This window comes from Branchiostoma belcheri, unplaced genomic scaffold (assembly GCF_001625305.1).
Source record: "Branchiostoma belcheri isolate BF01 breed outbred unplaced genomic scaffold, Haploidv18h27 scaffold52, whole genome shotgun sequence".
Classification (NCBI taxonomy): Eukaryota; Metazoa; Chordata; class Leptocardii; order Amphioxiformes; family Branchiostomatidae; genus Branchiostoma; species Branchiostoma belcheri.
In genome coordinates this window covers 345,901-356,445 of record NW_017804154.1, presented here as the reverse complement: position 1 = coordinate 356,445, position 10,545 = coordinate 345,901, and the positions used below count along the sequence as shown (strand labels likewise).

Below are 10,545 nucleotides of genomic sequence, written 5' to 3'. Positions count from 1 at the left end.
TACATGGCTGCCCGTTACGTGTTCATTTACGTCCTCCCACAAAAGCCACAGGCTCTCTGGCCTGACGTCTGATCTAGGTGATGCTCTTTCGTCTGACGCATTTGTAGTAACTTTGAAAGATCATACGGAAAATTTCCATTCCAGATACCTGTTTGTCAAACATATCAGGCAGATTTGAAGTAAAGAGTAACAGAACAGACGCATCTTGTAACGTAATATCCGTGAAGCCTGTATTCATGGTGCGTTCGTATTGCGACTGTTCGCTTGATAAAGTACATATAGTGTGCATGGCGTAATGGTGGGTGCTTGGCCTAGAACACATTGTGCCCCCGATATTGTGCCCGTGGTATAAAGGAACTTCACAAGAATTTCCTCACTGTATTCAAGCGAAAATGAGTACCTAGCTTTGGTTAGGGACGTCTATTGAATAGGACGTTAAAAATGGAGGCTCCTTGTTTGGGGAGAGCCACACCCGACGCATGATAAAGAACCCACCACACTTTTCGTGAAAGAACCCCGGTTTGAGAAGGCACTACTTACTATCTGAAAGTTGGTGATTCGCTACGTTCTCCAAGAAGAATAGTGAGGAATATATACTAATGAAGATCCTAATAAAACAATCAAATGTAGATATAAAGTATTGTAAACCACTTCCATGTTTGAGTCTCAAGTGCAAGTAAAGTCATAATCAGATGTATTTTTTTTATATTAGCATTCAGGAACTGACGAAATAAAACAGTTCCTGAATGCTAATAAATTCAACCAAGATAAGTATTCTTCTAATCATTTTGGTGAAGATTAAACCTTATACATAACATTTCCATTTTTTATTCCTGTCACCAGATAATTTAATTTCATTCCACGTGAAGGTATAGTGAGATCGTCACCGGTTCAGAACATGGCACCGCCTCCGGCACTGTGTGGGTATGGAGGGTATTGGAAGATTGACCCTTTGTCTTTTAATGTCAATATAGTGGAAATTAAATCAATTCTCTTCCTAGTGAAAAATTGGTTCAATGGTATTGACACCTAGTAAGTGTGTGAAAATTGATTTTACGATTCTGTTTTTTTAACTTTATAGCACTGCCCACTTGGTTACTCAATTACAGTTCTTTTTCTTATCTATTGCAAACTGAATAGATAAGCCACATAATCAGGTCTTGAAAGAGCAATCATTAAACAGAAAAACATAGATACAAAATCAGAGTCAATCATTGACCAAATATTTCAAATGTTAGATAAGAGAGACAAACGAACAGTAATGGGTGTTAGAGTCTACGTGTACTGTTTTATCATACTACCAAATTAGCACCAAAATTACAAGCCATATTTCTAGATAGACTTATTATCAAAGCCTAAGTTGTTAGGTTGACATTTTACATGTAGACATGTACAATTAGAGACTTTGATAAAACTTTGACAGGGCAGTTTGAAAAACTGAAATTTGACCACAAGGTTGGATTCCAGGAACTGAAAGTTGCAGGTACTCTTTTCTTAATAATGTGACTCAGTTACTAGTATCTAGATCATTTTGCACGGTTTAATATTGTTACTTTTAAAACAGTGTAGGAAAAATTCGAAAAAGTGACCAGTATTATGCTAATCTGTCCATGCCTTTTGTTTCTGGGGCTGAGACAGTCTGGGATGTTTATGAGTTTATGTATTTATTGGGGTCAATTCAGTATTCAAGCTGCTGGAGAAGCCACAGTGGGGAGTACTTCCTTAGTGCGTCGCCCTGGGTATGGAATCCTGCTGTTTAAAGGGGTTACCATAAAATGACTCGCATGTTAAAAGTAGAGCTCAGCTTGATGTGAGAGAATATGTAAGTATGCCTTTGAGACGAAGTTGTGGATAATGTTTGTGGACTGAGATGTCTTCGATGCATAAACCCAGTAATGGAGAAGATACAATCAAGTGTTTACGGTAAAATTCATCTTCACAAATCCCCTCCCTGCATCCCGAGGCCCGGTTCAGTCTCATGAGGGTGATTTGCGTAATGGACAAAGATAGGAAATGTGACGCTGTAACGGCTTGAGTTAGATTGGAAAGTCTTCATAGTGTGGAGAACACATTCCAGCTTGATTTGAAGTATATTTCAGTACGAATTGCATCGCTCCCGCGAGTATGTTTGTAGATAGCAGCCTGCCATGTACCAACCTTATTCACATTCTCAACGGTGCTTCGACTTTTAGCATAAATCTTATAGTCCAAATTATTCTCAGTAGCTAATATTTTTAACGATTTGAACATAATACGCAGCTTTAGGGTTTTCAGCAAGCCACACTGATTGATAACTCTTGTAGTTAGGGTACCTATAAATCAGCTGATATGCCTGATGCATCAACTACTCGGTGACTACCTGAATTTAGATATTGTGTGTCTCTATTTTAGGTGGAGCACAATGCTAAAGATAGATTTTCATCATTTTTTTGCAACAAGAATCTAATCTAACCTTTCTTCAATAAGGTGATGACCACTTATCAATGATTTTGTCACAACCGTGAACGAATTATTACTAATGTATACTAATGTTCACTACTCCTATTTCATTTTAGAATAAATGTTAAATGTAATGATTATCCTGATTTCTTTTTCCCTGTGTCCATCCAACAGCGTAGAAAATATAGATATAGCGACAAAAGCGTGAGTAAGAATATTGCTAGAAAAAAGTCCAACCTTTTAAGAGATGAGCACCAGCCACAGTTGAACTCGGTGGATGAATTCAAACACGTGCTGCAGTCAGTTATATCCCCACACCCTGTAGATAGAGAGTAAACAAGCAAATCATTTATACTTTTATCAACAACTTAATAACTGGATAGAATGTGGTACATATGTATTTTTATGTCATTTCTGTTGAAATTACATGTATTGTATGACATATAAAACAATGACAGTGACATAAGGCAATATTTGATAAACGCCTCCTCATTACGCCTAGATTTACTGTCTTCCGGCGATGTTAATAAAAGTTGTCTCTTTGCATTCTTCTGTAGAACTAATTCATATAAATTAATTCATATTAATTAGAAAACCCGATGTAAATTAACGATACAATTACAGATTTCACCCATCATATTGATAGCTTTCAAAATATATTGGAATACAGTTATGAAATGATTTTTTGCGTCTTTTACATGTATATAAAAGTTCTATTATTGGATTTGAAAGAGCCAAAAATTTATTCAGATGAAGACCAGGCCAGGGTTTTTCAGTAAGCTGTCGTTCCCACAAAAAGTGTAAAAAAATTGTGAAGTCTACTACGCATGCACTAACGCGCTTAATAAGATGTGATTTGGCTCCATGTGGTTTATCATAATTATGATCTGTTATCATCTTCAAGCCGCCATCTGTAATTAGATCCTTGACAGTTTTCTCAGTAGCCGAATCCCTAAGAGATCCATTTCAACTTAATTGCCTTTCTTGCGCATATAGGGCAAACATTTTCAAATTTAGTGGCATTAAGATAGAGGTTATTTTTTTTCTAAACTTCGTAATAAAATCAAAGATTTGACCAGCATTTTATAATAATAATGTTTACTTACATGGTTGAGGAATTAGTACGAAAATAGTTCCATCCTGTACTTTTTCAAGGTCTAGTTTGACCCTATGATATTCCTTGACTGGTAGACGTTCTCTTTCTGAAAGTAAAGAACAAAGTAAGTTCAAACATACGAAAATACACTATCACGTAAAATTAGAAAACATGGGCGTGCCTTCAAATATATTGAAACACATGCGTTCAAATTCCATTTTAAATCCCATTCATCTGAATCTTTGGTAGCGGGGTCGTTGAACATATGCGCATATTTATGCAAGCCTGTGATACCCTCCTCTCGCAAAGTAACGAAAATGATCTCTTGCCAGAGTAATTCTAACTGGCACATCTACATGATTGTACAAATTGAAGCGTCTGACTGAATCATCCCGATGAGGGTTAGGGTAGCTTTACTCATTAGTATCTGAACATGTAGACTCCTCGTGAGCGTGTTACTTACTCGGATCATGCGCCGGTCTTTTCTTGACTTTGTACGCATCTGAGACGCCAACTCTGATGTCGCCCCCGGCTCCAGCCCAGCCCTCCTGTGGAACCTGTTACCAGCAGTAATAACGACACGCTCCCACTGAGACCTTTTCAGCAGTTTCAGGAGTGAATTGACCCCCATAACTATAAACTACACATTAACATCCTAGACTGACAGGTTCCCGGGCACTTTTCGTCTCGGGAGACGGCCTACAGTTTGACAGTATGACAGGAACATATCTTCTAATGCTAGTCAGTAACTAAAAATCTATTTACTCTACTGGTTTTCAAAGTAATATAATAACTGCTAAACAAATCATTATGATCCAGATACGTTGATGAAGGTTAGACATCCAGGTAAACGATACTCGTAAGAAAATTCAAACTCTACTACTGGATCAGTTACGGATTTTTATTTATTTCCGGACGTTTCGAGTGACATCCATCACTCTTCTTTAGCGTCACAAATGAACAGAGAACCGATTCACTCTTATATACAAGTAACTAGAAAAACCGGTTAAACAACAAGGTCCGTAAGAAGCTTTATCATGTAAAAGAACGGTTCACTCAATATACAGGTAATTAGAACTAGAAAAACCTGTTCAACAACCGTAAGAGTCTTTGTCATGTGAGGAAGGTTCCTATGGTAAGAAATTACCATAGGAAATGTTACACTGCAGGGCTACAGCAAGCGGCTACTCTTCTGCCATCTACCATCACACCAAACACAACCAGGGACACTCTTTCAAGCTAGAGGCAACAGACATCCTCGACCGTGAACCACGATGGTACGAGCGCGGAGTGAAGGAGGCCATCTATGAGCGCATCTACAACCCCACCCTGAACAGGAAGGGGGGACTGCGCATAGAACTCTCAAGCACATGGGACCCCGCCCTGCCACGGCCCAAGGGACAGTAACATTTCCTATGGTAATTTCTTACCATAGGAACCTTCCTCACATGACAAAGACTCTTACGGTTGTTGAACAGGTTTTTCTAGTTCTAATTACCTGTATATTGAGTGAACCGTTCTTTTACATGATAAAGCTTCTTACAGACCTTGTTGTTTAACCGGTTTTTCTAGTTACTTGTATATAAGAGTGAATCGGTTCTCTGTTCATTTGTGACGCTGAAGAAGAGTGATGGATGTCACTCGAAACGTCCGGAAATAAATAAAAATCCGTAACTGATCCAGTAGTAGAGTTTGAATTTTCTTACGAGTATGATCCAGATAATTAACACAAGTTACCTAACCAACACAAGTTATATAACCAACAATTACAACGTTATGTTTTGGAAAACAAACCTTGTAATTGTGTTCGAATCTCAACTTTGAAGTCGACGCTTTCACAGGTGTATCAGGTTGTCTTCATTGCTGAATTAGTTTGATAGCTGTGCGTCTAGAATCATGGTTTACTACAACATTGCATGCTCAATCCAGCCTTAATATATTATACTGGTAGTTTTGGGTCGAACGTTGAAGTTGTCAGAGTCGAAATGAAATGTTCTGTGTGCTCCTGAAGAAAATCAGACTTCCTACCTGCCAATAAGCGAACACGATCCGTCCTCCCTTCAATAATGTCGCCTGGAATGTGAAGCAGCAGACTCCGGGCGGTCTGCCCAGTCGTAACCGGCGCCATTCAACCGTGAACGCCGTTCCTGAGGGCGATAAACACATGTCCAATATAGCAGCATGGCTTCTAACGACACTTGCACAGGACAAACGAGATTACCTTCCATTTGTGCTTGCCTTTGAGGGTCGCTTTTATCAATTTCAAATCAATACGTGAATCATTATTTCATATACAGCAGTGAGCAACAGAATCTAAAATAGTCATTAGTACAGAAATCGAAGCCAGTTGTACCGTATGTCCGAATTTAAATGTTCACAAACATCTTTCAAACAATTCAACATTCCGCCTACGGCTGTCAGTGGATTCCAGGAATATTTCCTTTCCTACAGTTCGCTCCCGGTGTCGGGTTAAGTCAACAAGGGATCATGATTTCTTATATTGGAAGGTTCTTACCGTTGTCCCTGTACCTCACAGACGCCTCTGTGTCTAAACTGGAGTCAAGCTGGGAATCAAAGAGCGGCGCCACGTACTGAGTGTCCGTCACAAAGCTGGGGTAAGCTCCGGTGTTCAGGTAACCTGAGTGTAAACGACGTTGGAGAAAAATCGTGCACTAGTAATCACCATTGTTTAACTCATAAGACGGCATAAAGCTCGACAGCATAAACATGCTAGGCAAAATAATTTTATGTATCAACAAAGTTCTCGTTTGTTTTCACAAATAAACCATTTGATTGATTGATTGATTGATTGATTGAACTTTAATTTCCGACTAACCCAAAGTTTCAACTGTAAAACTCCAGCCTTTGCTAATAAATGAGCAATCCACTGCTTCCGTGACGTGACGTCATACCGATGACACACGTGACTCGGTGAGCAGTTGATCGTAAGTTGCAGGAAGTCTGTGCCGCCCTCCGTCTTTGTTGAGGTCTGCTCCCGGAGTCAAGTATGACATGACGTGACGCCGCGGAAGCTGTGGATTGCTTATTCCTTGACAAAGACTAAAGCTATACGGTCTATCGACAATTCCTTTTGTTGGAAATTAGATTTTGAATTTCTGGCATAATGACGTCTACCAATACAGATAAACTTTCAAAATAGAAAAATCTTCGATGTGTCAAATTGTAAGAAATACAGCTACCTCATCTAGTTCTTCATTTTATTGAATTCCACTTTTAAATATCGATGTTTTAAATAGTCAGTGTCCCTTTGGAAATGGTATATTTTTAAAATGTCATTAAAGAAACAAAAAAAACAATGGCAATTTCTTATGCTACACTCTTCTTCGTGGCCTAATACAAACCCTGGTAATAAGAGTTTATTAACGAAAAAATATATCCCAAACAAACATGTTGTTGACAATCACGATAACGCGTAATTGCTTCGACTAAAAATCAAAGAAAAGACAGAGCCATCTCGCTTGGCGGGTGACAGAAACACAAATTACATTCTTTATGTAGTGTCCTCCACTATCAGAATCCCAAGCCTATTTTCATCGGTCCATTGGTTAGATTATAACCAATGCCAATGTCTCTCACCCTAGTATTTAATATAGCAGAGATGGAAGAGAAGCAAATCCAGTCCTGGCTTTTCTCCAATTTCAGTTTGAAGGAATCAGGGACACGCCATTCAGACTTCATCAGAATTTTATAGCCAGCCTCATCTGCGCCGCTTCCAAATACCAGTTACTGCTACTGCAACTATTACGTCCTGATATTGACCATGAAATTGCGGAGACCATCAAAGTTTCCGAAAAGCATCACTATGTACTAGCCTGTAAAGATCGGTTCAAATAGACCGTTTATAGGAAAACTTACCACTCGTTGAGATGGATATGTTCCTGATGTAATGTCCGTAGAACTTGAAATCAAACGACAGTCCGACTGGCTACAAAACAAATCAACAGAAAGAGTTGAATTTTCATTGGTTTAAATACGGTGATCTAGAATAAAACATAACGCAATTATCGCGTAATAAAGATATTTAATTCTAGAACTGCGATACAATAGATGCAAAATGATACTGATATCTGTGGTCTATCAAAACAAGAAATGGAATGGGGGACACGAATGAAATTACTGACCGAATTAATGCCTTTGGAATGCCTAAAGATATGGCGATGTGTATTCTATGTTTTCAGATGAAAAAAAAGTAATTTTAGAGGAACCAACCTAACAAATGAGAAATCTAATTTACCAAAATATTAACATTGTACTAGGATTTATTACTATGTCCCAAATGTCCCACGTTTAGTGTTTTTCCCAAAATACAAAAGACAAGCACCGAGCATAGCACTGAGGGTATCCAACTTTTAAATAAATTATATGCAATGTCAGACGGGAAAAACGAAAATATTCTGGATGTGGAGATTTGTCTAATAATTCACTACCATTTTCGTCATCATTTGATATTTGACGCGTTTAAAAATCGCCCCAAAACAGGCTCTATATTTCTCGGGTACCATAGTAAATAGCTCAAACCAGTCTACGATACGGGACTAGCATTCATAGATATCAGTATGCAATGGGATAAAATTGCTTCAACTTACTGCGTTAAAAGTATGACCAGAAAATTGACTTTGAAAGTCCAGTTTACTGTCCTGAAATTGCATTGGATGTCTTTTAGGCCACACCGAGTTAATTTTATGGATGACATCCTCTGAAGACCCCCAAACTAGTGCGCGCGGGCGAATAAAAAAAATTCCGGCCAAAAATGAAATGCTACTAAACCACAGGAATAGAAAGCTGGTATTTGCAGCAGTACATAGCGACGTTTACGACAAGCTGGCACATGCAGCTTTTTGCGGAATTTATGAATCTGCACTGTACGTATGTACTGAGTTCTTGAGTCGTGGAGCTTCGGTAGCCTGGGTGCCAATCATCCAGAGTTCAACCACCTGCGCTAAGTACCATGGACATCCCAGGCCTAGAGCCAGGCCAGAGACTCGGAGGACGTGATTCTTTTTTTTTGTTTTGTTTTTTTTCATTTTTGGGTTTTTTTCTTTTGAGAACAGGCAAAAATCAATGCGCGCGCGGATGTCATCAATAAATTAAATCGGTGTGGCCTTACTGTAAAATAAACTAAGGGAACTGGCACCTTGTCTTGCCTGTGATGTACGGACGGTGATCCATGCCTCACCACGGTCTGCACACCCCCCCTGGTCAGGTCCTCCCAGAACGTACCGCCCGGAGGGAACAGCGGGTAATACTGGGAGATGTAGTACAGATGGCGAGTCTGATAGGGTGATAGGAAACACAAAACGTCAGGTCTGCATTAGACATGTAAACCACTAGGAGACGGTATCTCTGCGGCACTATGACCTTCCGATGTGCAGAAGTCATCGTCTGTCAGTGTGTAGGGGATGAAGAAAAAAAATTATCGTATAAAATCTAATAGTGCACAGTAAAACAATCAGAATTACCCTGATGAAGATGACAGACGGTCATCGAAACGTCGGCTCGTGAAAAATAAATGGTTGTGACCGAAGAAATTCCTATAGAATATAATTCGCCAGCAAGTACAGTAGGGGCATCCTCAGCAGATACTACCAGAAAACAGGGCCGTAGTGTTACTTGTGCAAAGATAAGGTGTGATTCAGGTCGCCGATGTAACTTCACTAGCGTAGCGCCGCGAAGTGATCCGCCGAAGGGTGGCTATGCCAGTTATATTGTGTCTGTCAGCACTGTTCATAAGGGCTATCGCGGGCACACCTAATCTTTACACTCAACTTATTGCTATTTCCACTAACACCCGTGCTTCTGACATTAACTGATCATTTTACTAATGAAGGAGTAAAATTACCGACAGGGAGAGACTGTCGGCGCCAGGGGAATAAGTGACGTGATCTCATGACAGGTTCTATCCCCCCCGGTCTTCAATTGTTTAGCTCAATTCCATTTGCCCCCCCCCCAAACAAAATGTTATTCACTAATCCCCAAGGGAAATATCAGACTAAATGAAGGAATATTACCGTTATTAAGTTTTATAACACATTAACAAAAGCTATATGTTTAAATAAACTAGTGTAATTTCTACTGTCTGTGAATCATTGATCATAAGCCATTGATGTTTCTGACTTTGGTTGAGAGATGCTGTTTTAGTAACCCTAACTTTAATTTACTGAAAGCTGTGTTCGTGTCTATGGCATAAGCAGGCGTAGTTTTCATAGATACGCCTTTCGTTAATCTGTTCTAATGCATATGGTAACAGCAATATTCCTTTTTTTAGTTCGATTCTTCAAACTGAAAGCATTTCCTCAGAAATTTTGCAAATGAAGTCATTGCTTCTTAAGCTATCGTGCCTAACTACATACAAACAAACACAAAATATACAAAGTAAATCAGAGAGACACAGCATGAAGCCTCCACACTGGACCGTCGAATGAAGTGTTCTGAAGACATGTAGGATAATGACCTCCTTGCAAAACTACGCGGCGGTGACCTGCAGCCACCCTGGGGCGCAATTATCGTGTTAACCGGGTGGCAGCAACGAAGAACCCCGTAAGAGAACTGCCTCGGCTGGGCTCATTCCTACATAGAGGAGAGAAGCTCTGATGGTGAGATAAAGTTATCAGACTTGCTAATCTTGATCTGTATAGAAAAGGACAGACGTAGCTAGGAGCGGATTCCGAGATAAGAGGTAATAACCGTAATGTTATAAACCATATTCTCATTTACCTCCTAACCAAACCTTTGTGACATTAGAAGATGATATGGTAAGTGCACTTAAAAGGTATCATAGTAATCTAGTTTAATAATGAAAAGATTGCAGATGAAGGATGCGCTTTCCATTGTCTGTGAGACTAGATAAATAGCTAAAAGCCCTAACAAGAAAACAACAAATATGTGATAGCCTGATTGGTCTTGATCATCCGTATGATCCTATCATGGTCATAGCCACAGCCTTGGGAAATAATATCTGCGAATACTATGAGCAAATTGGCACAGAGGGC

The 10,545-nt window shown here is 39.4% G+C and overlaps 1 protein-coding gene across 1 annotated transcript in view; it reads right to left on the bottom strand.

Annotated features, from left to right (window-relative positions):
- Positions 1-2,743: 2,743 nt before the first annotated feature.
- LOC109480641 (plexin domain-containing protein 2-like) overlaps positions 2,744-10,545 on the bottom strand; it is a 51,459-nt gene continuing 43,657 nt past the window's right edge. Inside the window, exons 2-8 of the mRNA XM_019782873.1 lie at positions 8,691-8,828; positions 7,412-7,481; positions 6,051-6,173; positions 5,564-5,682; positions 3,999-4,092; positions 3,586-3,641; positions 2,744-2,758 (exon numbers count right to left, since the gene is read on the bottom strand). Of these exons, the coding sequence (XP_019638432.1) occupies positions 2,744-2,758; positions 3,586-3,641; positions 3,999-4,092; positions 5,564-5,682; positions 6,051-6,173; positions 7,412-7,481; positions 8,691-8,828 (615 nt within the window). The remainder of the gene's footprint in view (positions 2,759-3,585; positions 3,642-3,998; positions 4,093-5,563; positions 5,683-6,050; positions 6,174-7,411; positions 7,482-8,690; positions 8,829-10,545) is intronic.